Source organism: Pollachius pollachius, assembly GCF_949987615.1.
Source record: "Pollachius pollachius genome assembly, chromosome: 2".
NCBI classification, from domain to species: Eukaryota; Metazoa; Chordata; class Actinopteri; order Gadiformes; family Gadidae; genus Pollachius; species Pollachius pollachius.
The window spans coordinates 48,922,154-48,943,858 of record NC_136935.1 but is presented as its reverse complement, the minus strand read 5'-3'; the positions used below and the strand labels follow the sequence as shown (position 1 = coordinate 48,943,858).

The following is a 21,705-nucleotide window of genomic DNA, read 5'->3' as shown; positions in this document are numbered from 1 at the left end:
CCTCCGACACACGCCGGGGCTTCACACCCAGTTCGAGAACTAGGAAGTGGAAGTGTACACATGGAGGGTGTGTCTTTTCCTACCTCTATTTCTTTTATTTGAAAAAAAAAGTCCTCTGTGGATGGATAAATAATGGGGGACTCTGCGAAGGATAAACGACGGGAACAGCTGAAGCGCTGGGCCGGTTCCTGCACGGACAAGGAGCCCGCGGTGCCCCGGAGGAGGTGGCGGGGGAACGTCGACCCAGAGGCCGTAAACAACGACCAGCCGAGGGACCCAACCCGCGATGGAGATGGAGATGATGGAAATGGCACGACCAAAGGGGAGATCCTCGACCAAGGAACCGGTCCTCTACTTAAACGAAGGTTAGTATTTGAATGCCGGACGTGTCCCGTTGGTTCTGTGGTCGATGATTTAGATCAGCTATGGCGAAGTGCTGCTGCTAGTGATGCTATGTGGCGAAACACACCGCCTCTCCACCTACGCTGCGCCGCGGCCGTGGAGAGAACAACCGGCGGTGTGAGCCTGGTTCTAGCGTGTTGCGGTGACTGCGACTGGATGCCTGGACTCTCCTTATGGTTAACCGGCCAGCACCCCATCACCGATTTAAAATGTTTAGTATTATGTATGTATATCGATGATGGCCCCCAATGCACTCCTGATCATCCCTGGAAGGAGGGATCCCTCACTATGCGTTCGTCCTCAAGATTTCTTCCTTGATAATTAAGGGAGTTTTTTCTTGCCCTCTTTGGGCCTTGGGTCAGGGGGTGCATACATATATGGCCTGTTAAGCCCTTTGAGACTGTACCGGTGTTTAAGGGCTATACAAATTTAATTGAATTGAATTATGACTGATGCGGTTCCACTGTCTGGTCAGGGGTCGGGTGAGGTTCGACCGGGCGGCGGAGTTCCTGGCGGCGTGTGCCAGCGGGGACACAGACGAGGCCCGGGAGATGCTGAAGGAGGCCAGGGAGACGACAGGCAAGGACGCGGAAGACCTAACGGCCATCATCAACTGCTCCAACGCAGACGGCATCACCGCGCTCCATCAGGTACGACCCTGACGTGGTGCTGGGCTACGAAACGGGAAGCAGCGGCTCAGGAGGTAGAGCTGCGGTTGACCGGTAACCGGAAGGTTGCTAGTTCGATCCCCGGCTCCTCCTAGCTGAGTTTCGGGGTGTCCCTGAGCGAGACGTCTCACCCTGACTGCTCCCGATGAACTGGCAGTCGCCTGTTGTGTGGTTGACCCCGGCGTCGGTGTGGGAACGGGTGTATGAATGTTTTTGAGTCGCTTTGGATAAAAGCTTCTGCCATACGCCCTAAATGTAAATGTGTGTGTGTCAGGTGTTTAGTGGAAGACGATGGGTTCATGCTGCTTTGTTTTGTCCCTCGCCTCACACAGGCTTGTATCGACGGCAGTATGGAGATGGTGTCCTTCCTGCTGGCCCAAGGCGCCCATGTGGACCAGGTGGACAGCGAGGGGTGGACCCCACTGCATGTCGCTGCGTCCGGGGAACACATAGAAATAACAGAGTAAGCCGGACCACAACGACAATGTAACAACTGTGTAATGTGGTATTCTGTTGGGGACGTGAATACACAGTGTGGGAGCCAAACTATTGCTGCCTTTTTTTTATTTGAACAATGCTAACATTGTTTGGCTCATTTGGCAACACCACAGTCAGCTCAAGTACCACTGGACTGCGACACACTTCGCCACACTGAGGCATTCACAGATGATTGGTCCGCTGGATTTTATTTGCATTTTACCATTCGGTTGTGGAATCTGAAATGTCACTATTATTATTTAAGCATTCAGCAAACGTTTTTTATCGGAAACAATTTGTAAGTAACAGATCTGTGCTGTTAAGGTGCAGGTAGGGATGGATTAGGCATCGTGCCCAAGAATGCTAAAAGGAAGGTTTAGGAAATGGGGAATTGCTTACAGAGAGGCTGAGATAATTAGCCATCAAACCCAGAACCTTTTGATTGCAAGTCCAGCATAGCTTCTAGAAAAGCCTGCACCTACCTAGCTGCTAGACAGAACCGTGATTCCCAAACAGGTTGACTTTCCACGTTCTGGGGTGTACTTGCGACGATGATTCTGCTTTGTTATACCTACAAACCTAAACAAGGACGTAAATTATTAGTATTTGTTGAATCATGATCGGTGACGTTGACCAGAAATAGAAGTATGCCTCAACTTCCTTCACTGTGAAACGACTTGTCTATGTCATTGTTGATAAGGAAGCTAGTTAACGATAGTATGTGTTAGTTCAAAGGAAAAGCATTTCTGGTTGGTTTGGTGTTTATGAAGGTGCACCTGAACCTTACTGAGGAGCCTGTGGGCTACGGAAGCCCAGGTGAGACACAAAGACCTGCCAGGAGACACGGCGCTCTCAGTGCGTTGCAGTGAGAGCTGCGGTGGTGTGAACCGGTTGGAGGCGGAGTTTCCTAAGGCGTTGGGTGCCTCCAGGTGTTATCGTCGCAGAATGAGATTTATGAACGTATTGAGGGGGCTTAGCTTCTGCAAAAGACTCAAAACTCACTTGTTTACCTAGACTCTGCATAGCCTTACCCCCCCCCCACACCCCTCTTACGCACTTATTGTATGTTGTACGTCCTGGCACTTAATTTACCCACCTATTGTATGGTGTACGTCCTGGCACTTAATGTACGCACTTATTGTATGTTGTATGACCTGGCTCTTAAAAATAGTACTGTATTGTGTAGCATCTTATCCTAGCTAGCTTTGTTGTGTACAGGGAATGGATTAACCTAGCGATTGTTAGTGCTTGCCACTCGGTTCTGTGAACATCCTTACTGTACCGACAGCGATACATTGTTGTTCTCCTTCTTCTGACAAATGTACTTATTGTAAGTCGCTTTGGATAAAAGCGTCAGGGCGATAAATTGCCCTGAATGTAAATGTATCTACCCTGGTATTTTATCATGGTGATCATGATCATCAACACTGACAACACGCTGACAACACTTGTGTGCGTCAGTTCAAAAGTAGGTGACGCACCTAAAGTAATAAATGGAATGTACTTCGTGTCGAGGGTAGATTCTCACCGGTGGCCAAGAAGAGAAGCGTTTTCATCCATTCAAACTCCATCCGGGGGACAGTCCGTCCCTGAAGTTAATGTTTGTTGTTTTGTGAGCCAGTGCCTCACGGGCAGCATGGGGCTCAGGAGGTAGAGCGGGTCGCCTCGTAACCGGCAGGTTGCTGGTTCGATCCCCGGCTCCTACGAGTGTCGAGGTGTCCCTTAGCAAGACCCCTCGCCCTAACCGCTGCCGCCTTGCATGGTTGACGCCGCCGTCGGTTGGTGAATGTGTGCATGAATGGGTGAATGTGTGCATGAATGGGTGAATGTTAGGCAATATTGTAAAGCTTTGAGGGGCCACTGGTTAGAAAAGCGCTCTATAAATACAGTCCATCAGCGTGAGCCCGCGGTCTCGGCGGCTGCAGTAGCCCCAGACAGCCTCACGCCTGATTTCCACCGGGGACGTACGCGCCGCGGAACGGCTGCGAACTATGCCCTGCGTCCATCCCCACCGGGCGCCTAACGGCAGCGTAGCGCTGCCTTGCGAGCCAGCCGTACGTCAGCACGCGAGATCACGCGATAATCCTAAACCTAATGTACTCACATTCCACTCCCAAAACTACTGCAATTAAATGCCAGGCTTTTGTCCCTTCTGACATTGTCCTTATAAAAAGGATGATTTATTTCATAAATTATTTTATGTTGCTCCACTTCGACAATCAGTCTCTCGTCGTCCATGTTGCCGACCCTCTGAGACCCTTCGATTGATTGACTGCTGACCTGGTGCTACCGGTCATGACGTAATGTTGATGTGAAGTTGTGATAGGCTACATGAGCTGAGTATTGTGTTTTATTTTGAAAATTTACCGGATGCTCTATGGCTTTTACTTTTTCACTTCCTGCCCGACTCGATCTGCTCTGTTGAAATTGACGCGGTTCAGCAACGGCTCGCGTCAAAAATAGAAGTGCTACCGAATGACAGCGCTGCGGCGCAGCGCTCCTGGGACGCTGCTGAGATGTTCCGCAGCGCGTCCGGTGGGAATGGTTTCATTGATTTCATAGAGTGGTAGCGATCAGCAGCTGTGACCGCGGCGCAGCCGTTCCGCGGCGCTAACGTCCCCGGTGGAAATCAGGCGTCAGGGTGCGGGGATGTCAACGGTCCCGTTTCCAGTTTCTTTTGCACGCTGTTGTGTGAGTTTCAACGCTAATCTTTGAGCTGAGCTAGGCTTGAGGGAAACGGTTGGCAAACCCTGCAATAGATTGGGAAGTGGTTAAGTGAAGAACGGTGCCCCCTCTTGAATGCATTATCTAATGGGTTGTGCTGTTCTCTCTAGCGCTGGTGTCGTGGCGTACAGACTGCTAAGTTTCTCCCTCTCTGGCGGGTCAGTTTTCTCCTGCAGAGAGGCGCGTCTTTGTCTGCTGTCAACTGTGACGGGGATGTCCCTCTGGACATCGCCGTGGACGAGGCGACAGAGTCCCTCCTCCAGGAACACACTCGCAGCCAGGGTGAGTGTCTCAATCGCACACACACACGCGCAAACACACTTAACACGCACAGACAAATAAATACACAGACACACTTAGAGAAACATAGAAACTGTGGGGGAATTTTGAATCTGAATCGTTTCAGAATAAACTGGTTAAGGATAAAGAGTCATCCGGATTTATAACAATTAGGCAAATTTATTTGAGTAATAAACAATACAATAACATGTAACAAACATACAATAATCTGAGGCCTCACAATAATCTGAGGCCTCGGATGGGAGGTGGCCCTGCGTCTCTCTAAAGGGCTGATTCTGGTTCCACGTTCACGCACCACAATGACCACTCAGACGCTTCGACGCAGTCCTGAACCTTCATGGTTCTGCGCCGGGCTTTAGTAAGCGGACCAATCACACACACCTTGCTGCTGCGTCGCCTCGACGGAAGGTTTCAATTCTTGTGAGGCGCACGTCAGGCCCTTGCGGTGGACGCAAGGAGGGTCCGCAAGGACGGGGTGGTCCGTAACCCCCTTGTGTTGCGTGAACGTGGGGCCATAGTCAGCCCTTAAGAGGGCTGACTCTGCTCCCCGCACGATGTATGAGGGAACAATCCGTCATGCTGTTTCCCCTTCATCCTCAAGCTTTGTCTCCCACTCCTTGCACAGTCTAGCCACCCTACCTGTTCCTAGCGTTATCCAACGTTATCCTTTGTGCCTGGGGTGTACCGGTCACGAGGGAGCAGAGATCCCCTTATGCATTCTTCTACTTGATGAGATCACAGGAAACTCTGAAATTATTTAATTTGATCATTGACAATTACAATGTGGGGAGACGTAGCGGTAAGGTCTTAGCTGAATCCTTTGACCCTTGACCACCCAAACGGGGTCAGGGAAAAGACATAATCAACCGGGAATTGAGCTTGATGTAATAAAGCAGTAGGTTGGGTTTGGCCTCTTACTATAGGAGGCCTACAGGTTTACTGCAGACACTGGGGATTGAAACCCTTTACCTTTTTTCTATCCTGCGCGTTTTACCTGACCTCGCTGCCAAAGGTGTTGTAAACACGGCCCAGGATTGTTGGGGTGCAGGCCTTGCTTTATGGGGAAGTGGAGCGGATCGGCTGGTTGAGACGAGGAACAGAAAAGCAGACAAGAGCTTCCTCTTTTCTGTTCTAGTCTTACCCAAGTAAAACCCCCTGCATTGATCCACAGGGCAGAATTACAACACTATGAGAGTAAAAATGTGTTTTGTGTGTGTCTAGGTGGGAGGGGTGCGTTTTATCCCCATGTTTACGACACACGCCAACTTTGTTAGTGCAGAATGCGTGTAGTATTAACCCCACTGTAGTATCATACTTTAGGTGTCCAGAAAGCCTAACCCTCACCTTGAGGGCCTCGGAAAAGGCCCTAAGACGTGGAATGTTCACATAGTGAACACGGCATCCAGAATTTACCCCTTTTTTCCTCCAAATTGGGGACTTATTTCAGAAGCAGTGATAAAATGGCATACATTTTCTATGTTGACGATCATACAAGATAAATGGACACGTTTTGGCTTCGCCTGCTCTTTGAGGAAGTTGTGGTTCAAAGCTGCCGTATTGTTTTTCTTAGTCGATTCTGTTTGATGAAATGTCTGTCTGTCTGTCTGGCTGTCTGTCTGTTTGTCACTCTGTCCCTCTGTCGGTCCCTCTGTCTGTCTGTCCTTCTATCTGTCACTCTGTCTGTTCGTCCCTCTTCTGTCCCTCTGTCTGTCTGTCCCTCTGTCCCTCCCTCTGTCTGTCCTTCTGTCTGTCACTCTGTCTGTCTGTCCCTCTTCTGTCACTCTGTCTATCCGTCCCTCTGTCTCTCTGTCCCTCTGTCTGTCTGTCCTTCTGTCTGTCCGTCCCTCTTCTGTCACTCTGTCTGTCCCTCTGTCTGTCCGTCCCTCTGTCTGTCTGTCTGTCTGTCTGTCCCTCTGTCTGTCTATCTGTCCCTCTTCTGTCCCTCTGTCTGTCCGTCCCTCTGTCTGTCTGTCCCTCCCTCTGTCTGTCCGTCCCTCTGTCTGTCCCTCTGTCCGTCCCTCTGTCTGTCCCTCTGTCTGTCTGTCCCTCCCTCTGTCTGTCCGTCCCTCCCTCCCTCTGTCCCTCTGTCTGTCCGTCCCTCCCTCCCTCTGTCCCTCTGTCTGTCCGTCCCTCCCTCTGTCCCTCTGTCCGTCCCCCTGTCCCTCCCTCTCACTGTCCGTTCCTCCCTCTCTCCCTCTGTCCGTCCCCCTGTCCCTGTGTCTATCCCTCTGTCTGTCTGTCCCTTCCTCTGTCCCTCTCTCTGTCCCTCTGTCTGTCTGTCCCTCCCTCTGTCTGTCCGTCCCTCCCTCCCTCTATCCCTCTGTCTGTCTGTCCCTCCCACTGTCCCTCTGTCTGTCCCTCTGTCCGTCCCTCTCTCTGTCCGTCCCTCCCTCTCTCCCTCTGTCCGTCCCACTGTCCCTCTGTCTATCCCTCTGTCTGTCTGTCCCTTCCTCTGTCCCTCTCTCTGTCCCTCTGTCTGTCCCTCCCTCTGTCCCTCTGTCCGTCCCCCTGTCCCTCCCTCTTTCCCCCTCCATCCCTCTGTCTGTCCGTCCCTCCCGCTGTCCCTTCCCCTGTCCCTCCCTCTGTCCCTCCCTCTGTCCCTCCCTCTGTCCCTCCGTCTGTCCGTCCCCCTGTCCGTCCCCCTGTCCGTCCCCCTGTCCGTCCCCCTGTCCGTCCCCCTGTCCGTCCCCCTGTCCGTCCCCCTGTCCGTCCCTCTGTCCGTCCCTCTGTCCGTCCCTCTGTCCGTCCCCCTGTCCCTCCCTCTGTCCCTCTTTCTGTCCCTCTGTCTGTCCCTCCCTCCCTCTGTCCCTCTGTCTGTCCGTCCCTCTGTCCGTCCCCCTGTCCCTCCCTCTGTCCCTCTTTCTGTCCCTCTGTCTGTCCCTCCCTCCCTCTGTCCCTCTGTCTGTCCGTCCCCCTGTCCGTCCCCCTGTCCGTCCCCCTGTCCGTCCCCCTGTCCGTCCCCCTGCAGGTGTGGACCTGGAGGCAGCCAAGCGCCTGGAGGAGGAGCAGATCACGCTGGACGCCCGGAGCTGGCTGACGGAGGGGCTGCCCCGGGACACGCGCCACCCCCGCACCGGGGCCACGCCCCTCCACGTGGCCGCCGCCAAGGGCTACCTGGAGGCCATCAGGTAAGATTCAGGAGTCAGAGGTTTCTATCTGTCAGGATATGTGATACAATACAACAGGAAATGTTTGTGTTATACAATCAAATCAAATAAAAATGTTTGCGGGAACAAAGATTATTACGTGTACAATTAAAAACTGGATAGACTGAGTGATGTACAAGAAGTATTGTGCAATATGGCCAGGGTTAAAGTGTTCAAAGTGGGGGGATTTTCCAGTGGTCCGTACGCCGCGTTTACCTGTTCATATGCTCCGTATTTCCTGTGGGTCAGGGGCGGCATGTGGCTCAGGAGGGCGAGCGGGTTGGCTGGTAACCGGAAGGTTGCTGGTTCGATCCCCGGCTCCTCTTAGCTGAGTGTCGAGGTGTCCCTGAGCAAAACACCTCAACCTGACTGCTCCCGGCCAGATGGAGTGGCCACTTTTTAGAATAGCGCTGTATAAATGCAGTCCATTTACCGTTTAATGTTAGTCTTCTGTGGAATACAAATCTGCGGTACAACAATGGACAGTGTTGGGAGTGTAGATACACTAATATTGGGATTTATGGTCCTAGATTGATTAATAATGCATGACAGGCCCCCGGCTAGGATTGAGATGCCCTTGCTTGTTGTTGTTGATGTGATTTGGATAGTGAGCGTATTAAAGCTTTTTTTTATTGGACGTTAGTTTACTAGTTTTCACGTGTTCACATCGAGTTACGTTACCATGCTTTAGTTATGATGATGCTAACTCAAGTTTTAAGGGGGTTATTCTTTAATTTAGGGGTTGGCTCTTCCTATACCTTTATGGACATGGTTATTACCCCCCCACACCCCTCTTACGCACTTATTGTACGTTGTATGTCCTTGCACTTAAAAATAGGACTTGTGTAGCATCTTATCCTAGCTATCTTTGTTGTATACTGGGAATGGGTTAAGCTAGCGATAGTAAGTTCTTGGCACTTAGTTCTATGAGCATCCTTACTGTTCCAACAGCGATATTTATGGAAGTCCCTTCGGATAAAAGCGTCTGCCACATGCCCTAAATGTAAACGTATCGATGTGTGAATGCAGCCATCCTTGAGCACCATTCCTTTCCGCTCATTAACAACAAACTATCCGAGTCCATCGGTAAACCACTCAATACGAGCGGACTGTTGACGCCTCCAGTGTCGCGGCGCCCGGTGTCATGTGACTCACCCCCCCCCCCCTTGGTTCCAGGCTGCTGTGCCAGTGCGGTCTGGACGTGTCGGCCATCGACTGCGACGGCTGGACGCCGCTCCACGCGGCGGCGCACTGGGGCCAGTCCGAGGCCTGCTGCCTCCTGGCCGAGCAGCTCTGCAACATGGACGCCCACAGCAACGGGGTAAGGTCCACGGCAACGGGGTAAGGCCCACGGCAACGGGGTAAGGCCCACGGCAACGGGGTAAGGCCCATAGCAACAGGGTAAGGCCCATAGGAAATGGGTAAGGCCCATAGCAACGGGGTAAGGCCCATAGCAAAGGGGTAAGGCCCGTAGCAACGGGGTAAGGCCCATAGCAACAGGGGAAGGCACATAGCAACGAGATAAGGGGACCATGGACGCCCATGGCAACGGGGTATGGCCCATAGCAACGGGGGAAGGCCCATAGCAACGGGGTAAGGGGACCACATGATTTGGTGAAAAAGTCATATTGCGATTATTGTGGACAATATTGAGATTTGCGATTGAGATATAATAAACAAAAGGTGTCATGAGTCTACTTGCTTGGTTATCAAGGAAAATACACACAGATTGCTGATCATTTTAAAATGTTTATTTCTCATCTCAAACATACAAACCTAAACTAGCATAAAAAAATACAAAAACTAAAAAATGTGTACAGTTCTGTTTTCAAAATAACAATATTTTACAAAATTAAATAAATAATAATAATTTTTCAATTAAATTGCAGCCTTTTGCGGTTATTCAATCGGAAAGGCTGATATCGCGATTGCGATTCTATGAATCATGCAGCACTGGACGACCATAGCAACGAGGTACGGGGAACATGGACGCCCATAGCAATGGGGTCAGGGGAAGTGCGCTCACATGCCTGTCCTGGTTTCGGACCGGCAGGTGGTCAGATGTTTGCTGTGAGCATCCGGTGATGGTGGGCGGAAATGGGGAACCGGCCCATGTGCTGAAGGATTGAAATAGCTCGCTGTTGACCTCTTAACCACTGAAGGAGTGCCTTGCTCGTGTTTCATTGTGTAAGAGTGAACGAAGAGACTACCGGAATTGTACCATGATGGTAGTGTAGATTAAACTAACTGGGTAGTAGTAGTAGTAGTACTAGTGCTACCAAGTTAGTGGTCATTGATAAACGGAGGTGACGAGGCATGTTGGTGGTTGAGTCTCCATTTTTATCATTCCGGTATTCCTTTTCTTAAAGGGCCAGACGCCGTTCGACGTGGCGGACGAGAGTGTGGAGGCCCTCCTGACGGAGCTGTCCCAGAAACAGGCCAGCGTAAGACCCGCTCCATGGGGACGACGCATGCAGTCTGACCCCAACATGGCAGCCCATGCAATGTGTACACTAAGTAACGTGATCGTGTGTGTGCGTGTGTGTGTCTGCGCGCCTGTGTGTGTGTGTGTGTGTGTGTGTGTGTGTGTGTAGTGGCGCAGTGAGCGGTCCCTCCTGGAGAGGCAGAACCCACCGGGAACGAACCAGGCCAACGCCAACAACAAACGCCGCAGGTCAGTGCTGTGGCCCTCAGGAACCCTCTGCGCCCTTAAAGACCCGGTGAACCCCAACCGTCATGTTTCTGTTTTAGCCGCGGCCACTTCACAGTCACCATAGAGTCATTGGTGCATTTTTGCACCACTGTGCCTAAAACAAGTCCCCAATTTCCAGAGGAAAGGGGTCAAATCCTGTGCTTCTCTGGGGGTGCCCAGGTAGGGCGCGCACCATCTAGCCTCGGTCCTGAGCGCAGCGACCCGGGTTCGAATCCTGCACGTGATCATTTGCTGCATGTCCTCCCTCCCTCCCTCCCATACCGCCCTCTCTATCTCACTCTATAATAGAAGCATACAAATTACCAAAACAAACAATCCTGTGTTTTCACCGTCCACCCCCAAAAACCCCAGGAGCTCCGTGTGCCGAATGAGCAGCAAGGACAAGATCATCGTGGCTGACCAGTCCAAGGAACGGGGCATCTCCGGGGGTCTCGAACTCAACGAGGAGCGCGAAAGCAGCCCCGGTAAACGGAAGCCTCAAAGGCACCAACACAGCTTTGTTCTGGTAGCGATATCCATTGGACAAGTCTGATCTGAGAGGACGTCTCCCTGTCTGTCCTCCCTTCAGAGAGCTCCCCCGTGCCCAGTCCGGACAGCGAGAGCGTCACAGAGTCCGCGGTCAGCCCTGGAGACAGGGTGAGTCTCACCGAGTGGAGCTGTGATGTTGTAGACCTACTTCCATGTGTCCGTTGGTGTTCAGTTCTTCCCATTGCTGGTGGGTGTCGTGGGGTCGGGACTGTGTTATTCATGTCATACAGAGTTGTATTCATTTATATAATGCTGAAACTAATACAGTCTGTGATGTTGCTCACGTCTACAGAAGTTTGTGTTCATGCATTCATGCTGCGGGAATCGTTGCATGTACAGTAGCTGCAACAACAAAAAAGGCGACCACAAAAAAAATGTACCCCGAGGCTCTCACTTGAATTGGGTCTTTGTCGTCACCGGCCTGCTCATGTTTTCCTATCGGAACAGTGAAACGGCAAAGATCCTGACCCCGCGACCTTTCACATCCAAGCAATGCTTGGTGAGGTCATGGACGGACTTGAGTGTCTTTGTGGTGGAGGAAGCTCATGAATGGTGTGTTCAGTGTCCCCTCTTCAGTGCTGAGTGACTAGATGGAGAGGCCACAGTTTGTTCAGGGTCCGCTTGAAAGCATTCGCCGCAGCCTTTTGCTGTCGGCGTCACCCTTTAAAGACCTCAATTCATGTGTGAAAGTGCCCGGATCCTTATATGAGGATCCTTGCCCGGAACCTCATATAAGAAATATCGTCTCATTTGTGAACTTCTCCCAAACACAAATGACCCGATCGTTGGACACGGGTTGTGTCATTTCATTGAACTGATTCACGATGTCCCAACACGCTGTCTGGTGTCTTCCTGCGGGGTCACAAACAGAGCATGGAGGACAAGGAGGACGACGAGGGCCCCCGTACGGCCCGGGTGGCCCCCACCTCACAGTGGCGTGACGGCGCCGACAGCCCCTCCACCCTCAGCGCCGACCGGCGCAAGTAAGAACCGGCACACGCACAGAAAGGAAAATGGCCGCCTTCAAAACCAACCAAACACATTTGAAGTGCAGCGCAGGAAATGGCTGAATTTCGAACCAGAGATTGAAGAGTTTTGAGTGTCACTATTGTTCATTATGCATATATCTTACACTTATATTCACGTTAACATTTAGGGCATTTAGCAGACTTACAATAAGTACATTGGTCAGAAAAATGAAAGAAATCGTATTATCTTATTGTCTTCCCTTATTTACTAATCGATGTATTCCATTACACATACGTGAAGCCACTTGACTGCTTTTTTGCATGCCTGTTAATAAGCTAAACTCCTGCATTTCGTCGTCCAAGTACTTCAGTTGAATCATAGCAAAACCAAAAGGCTGGCAGAAGGCCAGGCTGCTCTGCGCGGAGTAGTACGGCCGGAACAGATTCCGAGTCAGACCTTCCTGTTGGTTGGCCAGACGGGTGTAAGTCACGCGCTGAAGACGTCTGTTCGGTCCTCTCTCAGGTTCCAGGCGCCGGTCCGGGACGAGGAGTCGGAGTCCCAGAGGAAGGCGCGCTCGCGCCTCATGCGCCAGTCTCGTCGCTCCACGCAGGTACGAGTCCGCCTCGCCCTCCCAGTGCCTCCCAGTGCCTCCCATTGCAACGCAAAGAATGACGTAGGGCACCCTGAGATCAGGAGGTGGAGGGGGTTGCTAGTCCGGTCCCCGGCTCCTCCTAGCTGAGCGTGTCGAGGTGTCCCTGAGCAAGGCACCAATCCTCACTGCTCCCGACGAGCTGGCTGTCGCCCTGCGGTGGTGACGCCGCCGTCGGTGTGTGAACGTGTGTATGAACTGTTGTAAAACCCTTTTGTAGATGGGAACGTCATTGTGCAGCAGTTAAAATGTGTCCTCCTGGGTCAAAAAAACACAACAATCTGTTCCATTTTGAAGTACGTACAAACCACTTCCTCTTCGGCGCGTTCTCACCGCATCGTCCCGCCAAACTTCAGACGTGTTATCAGAAACCCGGTTCTGTGCATCCTGTTGACAGGGAGTGACGCTCACCGACCTGAAGGAGGCGGAGAAGAGCTCCGGCAAGACCCCCGACGCCCCCCCCTCCGCCCGCAGTGTCCTCCCCGTCAGCCCCATCGTCACCCTCACCCCCGCAGAGAGAGGTGAGAGCCCCGCCCCACCCGACTCATCCAGATCACCCATGTCTGCTCTTTCTATATTTACCTTTTTTTCAAATGTATATAATTTTTATCTATATATTTTTATGTTAGTCATTTTTGTATTTTTTTTTATTTTATTTTACTATTTATATTATGTATATACTTTTTTTATTTTATTATTATTTTTATTATTTAAATAATAAATTGTTTATTTTATTTTTCTACTTTTTGTTATTTTTGAATTCGATGACATTGGATTTAGTTGTGTGTGTGTGTGTGAGTGTGTGTGAGGGTAAAGGCTCCTGCCAGCCCAGTGTGGTGTGTGTTGTCTCACACCGCCCAGCCGAGGAGCTGCAGTGCAACACCTGATGTGGGCGGGAGGGCTTCTCCCCCCCACCCCCCTCATACCAGAGGAGCAGAGGCTGCAGGGTGCTTTCGGTTGCTTTCCACCGTGGATTCCTCTAGCTCGAGCTACGCCTCGTTTCTCTGCCTGCACAGCGGTTCACTCAGCGGTGCTCTCAGCGCAGAGCTTGGCTAAACAAGGGCGTCTCTGTGGCCTGGATGAGTAATAGGAAGAGCCGTCGGTAGGTTCAGGATTTCAATCAGGGGTTGATATGTGCTTTGACGGCCCACCAAACGCAAACCACAGCAGTCTGTGAATATATATCAGCCAATTATAATAGTGTGTAGTTGTTTGGTTCACTTAAATGAACCTGTAGATGGTTTATTGTGCAGGGGCTTTGACACGGGCTGTTTTCACCGGGTGTTGTGTTGGATTTTTAGATGAGATTAGATTCAACTTTATGGTCGTTATGCAGAGTACAAGTACAGACACGGAAATGCAGTAAGCGTCTAACCAGAAGTGCAGAAAAGCAGTAAGGGGCAGAGTATGTACACGTAATGGAATGATATAGATGGTGCAGTGTGAACAGTATAGAGAGCCAAGTATGGAGCTGGCTGTTGCCTTGCATGGTTACCTTTGAATGTTAGGCACTATTGTCAAGTGTTTTCAGTTAGAAAAGCACTATATATATGCTGTCCATTTACCATTAATTTACCCACCGTGTGTTAGCGAGAGAAAGTCAGATGTTAACCCGACATGAGTGCAGGTGTAGGCTGGGTAGAGACGGCCCCGGTTCTCCTCTCTAACGGCCGTTATACTCCAGACTCTGACCCAGTGAGGGCTGGGTGGAGACGGCCCCGGTTCTTCTTCTCTAACGCCCGTTATACTCCAGACTCTGACCCAGTGAGGGCTGGGTGGAGACGGCCCCGGTTCTTCTTCTCTAACGCCCGTTATACTCCAGACTCTGACCCAGTGAGGGCTGGGTGGAGACGGCCCCGGTTCTTCTTCTCTAACGCCCGTTATACTCCAGACTCTGACCCAGTGAGGGCTGGGTGGAGACGGCCAGGTTCTCCTCTCTAACGCCCGTCTCTCTCCAGACACTGACCCAGTGAGGGCTGGGTGGAGACGGCCAGGTTCTCCTCTCTAACGCCCGTCTCTCTCCAGACACCGACCCGCCGAGGGACCCGGCTGAGGGCGAGTCCCGGCTGGGGGTCAAGGACAAGCGGAGAAACAGGAGGGCGAGACGCTCCACTGGGATCGGGCGTCTGGGTCTGGAGGTAAGACCCGGGGGGGGGGGGGAACGTAACACACCAGTCTCTGCTCTCATTTCCTGGCTGGACTCTGTTAAGGGCTGATTATGGTCCCACGTTCACGCAACGCAAGGGGGTTACGGACCCCTTAAGTCCTTGCGTCCACCGCAAGGGCCTGACGGGCGCCTCAGAAAAAATGTGAACCTTCCGTCGAGGCGACGTAGGAGCAAGGGCTGTGATTGGTCCACTTACTAAAACCCGACGCAGAACCATAAAGGTTCAGGACTGCGTCGAAAGCGTCTGCGTGGTCGTTGTGTGGGGTTGAACGCGGGACCATAATCAGCCCTTAAACGTGGTTGTGTCTCACTATGGTTGATCACGCAACACTCTCAGGTTGAAGACATACTTTTAAAGATAACTTGTGAAGTGAATCATTCATAAAATTAATCTATAAAAAAAATACACCACAAGTTTTAACATCGACCAAAGAATTGGATTGTACAGATTGTAAAAGTCGAATGTTTTGTTTTTGGAGGACGAAGATGATGATGACACAAGCACAGACAGGACAGATGAGACACACAGCAACAGCACCTCCAGGTAAGGGGCGACGGTTTCTATTTCCTAGCACGATTGAGTGTGATGCACTCACAGCAGTTTGTTGAACATCTCGCTCTCTCTCTCTCCCCCTCTCTCGTTCTCACACTCTCATACTCTCTCTCGCTCTCACACTCTCCTACTCTCTCTCGCTCTCCCACTCTCCTACTCTCTCTCGCTCTCCCACTCTCCTACTCTCTCTCGCTCTCACACTCTCATACTCTCTCTCGCTCTCACACTCTCCTACTCTCTCTCGCTCTCCCACTCTCTCTCGCTCTCGCTGTCTCTCTCACTCTCCCCCCCTCTCTCACTCTCCCCCTCACTCGCTCTCTCTCTCTTTCTCCCTCACTTTCTCTCTGCACAATAAATAAATAAAAATATAAAAATAAATATACTCTTGTGTTCTTCTGCAGTGATCCTCAACCAGACAACTCTTCGCTGGACTACAAACTGGTGTGTATTGAACTAAAAACACACACATCCCCCAATTACCACAAGCAGAGGCAGCATTTCTGTGTCCTAGTTTAGCATCGCCGAAAGGTGTTAACAGGTATAACCTGAACGGCTAGCGTGTTTGTGCGATGGAAAGACTGAAATCTAGCTGACATTTGAATCTATGATGCATTTCCTGATTTCCTGAGGCTTTGTGGGCTACAGGTTAAATGAGTGTGAGTTTATTGAGTTAAAGTGATTGTTAACACATTTACAATGTCTACTATGTAAAACTGAACACAAAAAGTTAAGCTTAAGTTTCTTCATGCTTCTCACCAAATTGTTGTTGTCTAAAATCAATCATTTAATCATAATATATCCAGATAACATTATTTTTTTAATCACCGCCATGACACGTAATTGTTTTGTCCACACAAAGGTTCACACCCCCGTTTGGGGATACTATTGTTTGCAGACCTGTCCTATAGTTCACTGGGTCTTGAGATTATGGCGGTTGTCTCCCCCTAGCTTTACCGGGGGGTACTGCGGGAGAACGTCACGCTGAAAGAGAAGCTGCAGGAGACGGAGCTGCTGCTGAGCCAGAACAAAGTGGAGCTGGAGAGACTGCGACAGGTCAGCACAACATGGCCGCTCTATTCCCCTTCTCAAGAACAATGGAACGTAGGGTTAGGGTCAAACCCAGAGAAACCCATCGTCTTATTCACGGTTACGATTCTTTACACCCGGTCCCTAGTCAATTTATTTGATGAAACGTGTAAAATATAGCTGATCCAGTCTTTGGTTCCCAGCGTCAAAACGCTGTAATTCAGAGCGTTAATGTCTGTTGAATATCCAATATCTTTAGCTACCACCAAAAGTAGACTCTAGTTCTGTGGGAAACGGTTAGTGTGTATGGTAACGTTATGAAGTTACTAAAACCCTCCACATGCTCACAGAGTTATTGTTTTGATCATGATAACAGTACTGGGCTACTCAACATGAAATTACCTACAGCTGTAAACTAAGCCCATAACATTATATCACGTAGTTCACAACGTCTTCAAACTACTACTTTTGTCATGTTTTAATTCAGCAACCCCTAGCAGCATAAATGCTATACCTTTTTAAAGTGGCCATAGTTCAGTCACCATCTACTGCTAGGGTGACCAGATCCCAATTCACCAGAAGTGGGACAAAGACTACGTTTGTGCGGGACAATGCGGGACAAAGTGGGGGGGGGAGAGGAGGCGACCTGGGACCTTCAGTGGGGGTTTCAGTCCGCAATAACAGATAATCCCCCGTTCCCCCCTTGTCCGTTCTATTTAGAAACATATTTGATAAACGTGTTTTATTTCGCTCATTTAGTTATATTTCATAATTAATTAAGGCCGCCACCAGAGGGCGCCTTCAACGCATTTGCCGCCCTAGGCGATTGACTAGGATCGCCCTTGCATTGCTTCTTGGTGGTGGGCGTGCCCTTAACCTGCGTCCGAGACCAAGTTTCATTGACATGATCCAACAACCTGCCCCTCCCCCTGATGACAGCCCTGCTGTCTTTGCACGCATCTATTTGATAAATGCTAGATGATAAATCACGCATTTCCAAAAAAAAAAAAAAAACGAGTCTGACTGTCAATAACAATGCGGGACAACGTCTCAATTTGCGGGACGCGTTCAAAGTCATGGAAATGCGGGACTGTCCCGCACAAAGCGGGACATCTGGTCACCCTATCTACTGCCAGAATGAGGCAGCACAATGGTGATGAAAACTACACTCCACTGATGAAAGCCCCTGCGTTTGCAGTATCATGAAGGTTGTGAACCGGGTGTCAGACCCTGTTTGTGTCTCGGGGGGGAAATTACCACTTGTCGCCAAAAGTGTCGCCAAAATGCACCCAACAAAAACCTTCTAGATCCACTTTATCGTAACAGAACGTCAACATGCCTGAACATGGCTAGACCCTTAAGGGGGAATTCACATGATAAGATACGAATTACATATTATTGTTTCCTAATGTAAATGAAAATGTAAAGTCTACTTCATGAAACGTACGTCCTGGCACTTAATGTACGCAGTACTTGTATGTTTAACATCCTTTCACTTAAAAATAGTACTTAGCACATATCATCTTTTCCTTTCTTTGTAATATACGGGCAATGGGTTAACCTAGCAATTGTGAGTGCTTGGTTCCATGAACATCCTTACTGTACTGACGGCGATATATTGTCCTTTCTCTTTCTTCTGACAAATGTACTTATTGTAAGTCACTGTGACCTGTTGTAAGGACGTGCGTTGTGCTCACTTCCTCTTCCTGCAGAGCCAAGAGAGCAGCATGCAGCGTCCCGCTCTGCTAGAGCTCGAGCGCTTCGTAAGTCTGCCCTTCCTGCTCTCACTGTTCCCAGGAAACACCAGAACAACTAGTTTCATAGCAGATCTACTCTTGGTGGAAGAGAGTTCAACACCATATCAGTTAATCATAGTTTTTTCCATCGTCTCATTGCTCAGAAAAATTCATGGTGCTCAACTTTGGGGAGATTAAAAAGATTTAAAGATTAAGGGATATTAATACTCCATGCAAGTGAACACCACAAGTTTTGTTTCGGAAGGTCTTTTAAGGTTGAACGGAATAGATTGAGAGATGTCGGGGACACACAGGAAGTGAAACCTGCACTGCACTGCACAAAGAACCGTTGTTGATGTTGCTTGTTTTGTGTCAATCCAGAGTTGAGACATTAGTTATTATTCATGTGTTTGGATTATTCATTCTTTCTTTTTGCCTCTCCAGGAGAAGCTGGCACTTCAGAGGAAAGCAGTGGAGTTGGAAGATGAGCTCAAGGTACAAATATAACATCCACTATTTCTTTAGGACTCATGTCTTAGTCCTAAGCTTCTGTTTTTAAAGGAAAGTCCCACTTTGATACCAGACTTTGTTCAGTGAGAAAGTAAAGGAAGGGGGAGAGGGAAGTGCTTTACTTTGCCCTTGACTACATAGAAGTGCACAGACCACTTCTAAGAAGACCACTTAATTTGAGCCACAGCAAAAGTACGCTGTGTCCAAAGAGTGACACTCAAATGGATATAAAGTATTCCTATTCCTGATAAAGTATTCCTGTCACAAATGATTGGAAACATGTCCAATGCCGTCCAAGGAAACATGTCCCATAGACTTCTAACCGAAGGCTCCTTGTCGTCACGTAGTCAGAATCGGAATCAGAATTACTATTATTGCGTCTTATTGTACAAGTACACAAGAGTACAATTCTTAGGCTTGGTTCCTCAACAGCAACATAGCAGCAACAATACAAGATAAAGTAGCCCTCTTCCCCCCCTCCCCCATGTAACCCACCCTGACCCCGGCCTCTCTCCCCCCCCCCTCCCCCAGGTGTTGGTGGACCTCCGGTCGGACAACCAGCGGCTGAAGGACGAGAACGCCGCCCTCATCCGGGTCATCAGCAAGCTCTCCAAATGAGCCTCGGCGGACCCGGGGGAACCCGGCGGCAAACGGGAAAAACAAAAAGTGTTAACGGACTCTCCCGCCCGCCGTGTCCGTCTCCGGCGCCACAGAGCAGTGACGGGGTCTGGGGCGCCGGGGCGGCGCGTGACGTTAGGCTTAGAGCGCGGCGTTCCTCGCCGGCGGCCCTTCGACGCTCTACTTTCAGTGTTTGGTTCGTTTGTGTTGCCTGTGGCTGGGACTGTTTTGGCATATCTACTGTACAACAAGCTGAGCGGCGTCTCTTCGCCTGGGACCCGGCAGGGCGCTGACCAGTGGTTCTGCTTCAAGTCCACCGCCCTTTTTAATTGTGTTTTTAGTTTTTTTTTTTTGTATTATTATTTTAAAAACAAGACTATTTTGATGTGCCCTTTGCCCTTGTTGCTATATTTTTAAGATATACAGTCATTGAAAAAGAGAAAGAAGACCTACTTTAAGCCATGTACAGCGATGTCGTTCGAAAGCGATCGTCTTCAAGGAACGTTCCGGAAAGTGTGAGCGGGTTTGGGTGTGCGTGTTGGACCGGGTGTGTGTGTGGATGACTCAGAAATGATTTTATTGTGCCAAAAACAAACCCTATTTTTCCTGTTGAGTTTGTTGTTGATATTAGGTGCAGAGGGGGGGGTGCGCGTGCTTTCTTCTCAGGACTAGTGTCGGGAACGTGCTCCGGACTTGAGCTGACTACTGTAAAGATGGACCAAACTGTATTTTTGCATGTTGACTTCCTCTCTGCTCCTGTGAATGTGTATCTCTGTTGTGTTTTTTATGTATAGGGTCCCTCCCCGCACATAGCCAGTGGAACAGTGCTCTCTTTTTGTACTACAACAACAGGAAAAACATGGATAGGGGGGTGTTGGCGAGGCAGACGTGGTTCATTTTCCATTCAACCAATTCAGGGATTCGATTTTTCTCGCTCTGTTTCTCCGCTAGCATCGGGGGCAGGACTCCAGCCCGGATACAAAAACCCTTTGTTTACAAAAAAAAAAGCAAGCACCACATTCAACGTATTGTAAATGCCTACATTTCCTTACATACACTAGCTCAACTGTACATGACGTCGTGCGACTTTGAATTGGTTTAATAGAAAGTGACTGGACCTGTTCACCAGAAGGTGGGCTTCATGCAGACAGTAGTGGGCCAAGTCTTGTGAATGTTTACTGCAGTTTCTAAAAAGGACAACGTAAGTGCATGCCAAATTGTATTTTGATGATGTGCCTTTCTCTATTAAATTTGTAATTAATATCTCTATTTTGCTTTGGGTAAAAAATGTAAAATATAAATACAGTATGGCCATTAACAAACATGGTTGCAACATGTCTTTTATGTGATGTGTGTGTGGGGGGGGTCTGTATGGTATTTGGTGGGTGGATGATGGTTAAAGAGCATGATCGTCTAGGATGAACTGTCCTTAATGGAAGCGCAAGCTGAGTCATTTTCATACATTTCATTCGTACATAGTAATCTATATAGATTCCGGCTCACTTACACTACCGTTTAAAACTTTGAAGTCACCAAGACAATTTCCTGTTTTCATGAAAACACCTTTTTTCAACAGTTGTGCTGTGCTAACATAATTGCACAAGTGTTTTCTAATCATCAATTGGCCTTTTAAAACGATTAGCGTAACAATGTACCATTACAACACAGGAGTGATGTTTGGAAATAGGCCTCTACACCTATGTAGATATTAAGTTAAAAATCATCCTTTTCCAGCTGGAATAGTCATTCACCACATTAACAATGTCTAGACTGTATTTCTGATTAATTTGATGCTATCTTCATTGACAAAAACAGGGCTTTTCTTTAAAAAATGACTTTTCTAAGTGACCCCAATCGTTTGAACGGTATTAAATGCTGCAGTTAAATCCATTAAATATTAGCCCATAGGTACCTAGTTTGTAGAAACCAATTAGTAATCAAACCAACTATTTTTTGATTATTTAATATCTGCCTATACGTGATCCCTGGCGGCACAAAAGGGCTTTACCATAATAAGCAAGGTAGAGGCACAATTAATCTTAAGTTTAGAATGCGTGACCGGGCTTCTCCAAATGTAGATAGCATGATCAAGAATGTGGATCGGTGATCAAGCAATGTAGAAGAGACGTGAAAAACTAATGTCAGAGGATTGGAGTTGCCGATTTGGCAGACTTATTTAGCTTTTTAAAGGAGGATTTTGTTCATTGTGAAATATTTTACGACATAGACATAATCATGTGTGGTGATTAGTCATGCTAATCACACTCCCAATTAGTGACATCACAAGTGGGAGTGTCCATAGATGTATGCTAGATAGATCAGTCTACCCAGTGGACATTAGAAAATGTTGCCTATCTATCCATCTAATTATAATTAGATAATATATAATTAAAACTAAATAACTCATAACTAAAAAACAGGAAGGGGCAGATTGTTCCCACGTCTTGTGATGGCAAATCCCTCACACCTGGTGCTATAATAGGGGCCCTGTGAATGCAATGCATCTTATTTTTTGCACT

The 21,705-nt window shown here is 49.1% G+C and overlaps 1 protein-coding gene across 1 annotated transcript; it reads left to right on the top strand.

The window, feature by feature from the left end:
• The first annotated feature begins 39 nt into the window (after nucleotides 1-39).
• On the top strand, nucleotides 40-20,508 carry ppp1r12c (protein phosphatase 1, regulatory subunit 12C). Its single transcript, XM_079730660.1, has 20 exons — nucleotides 40-365; nucleotides 878-1,052; nucleotides 1,403-1,533; nucleotides 4,435-4,553; nucleotides 7,540-7,699; nucleotides 8,894-9,038; nucleotides 10,087-10,161; nucleotides 10,312-10,391; nucleotides 10,782-10,894; nucleotides 10,999-11,066; nucleotides 11,829-11,941; nucleotides 12,450-12,537; nucleotides 12,974-13,097; nucleotides 14,602-14,714; nucleotides 15,223-15,287; nucleotides 15,698-15,737; nucleotides 16,245-16,349; nucleotides 18,035-18,085; nucleotides 18,503-18,553; nucleotides 19,100-20,508. Exons 1-20 carry the CDS (start codon nucleotides 133-135, stop codon nucleotides 19,184-19,186), a joined length of 2,136 nt encoding a protein of 711 aa, XP_079586786.1. The 5' UTR covers nucleotides 40-132; the 3' UTR covers nucleotides 19,187-20,508.
• Nucleotides 20,509-21,705: the final 1,197 nt, after the last annotated feature.

What these genes read in the sequence shown, in the direction of transcription:
- ppp1r12c (XM_079730660.1), top strand. Translation starts at nt 133, where the DNA reads ATGGGGGACTCTGCGAAGGATAAACGACGGGAACAGCTGAAGCGCTGG. An exon ending in GCCAACAACAAACGCCGCAG is followed by an intron (nt 10,392 to 10,781) that starts GTCAGTGCTGTG and finishes CAAAAACCCCAG; the next exon opens with GAGCTCCGTGTGCCGAATGA. An exon ending in CTTCGCTGGACTACAAACTG is followed by an intron (nt 15,738 to 16,244) that starts GTGTGTATTGAA and finishes GTCTCCCCCTAG; the next exon opens with CTTTACCGGGGGGTACTGCG.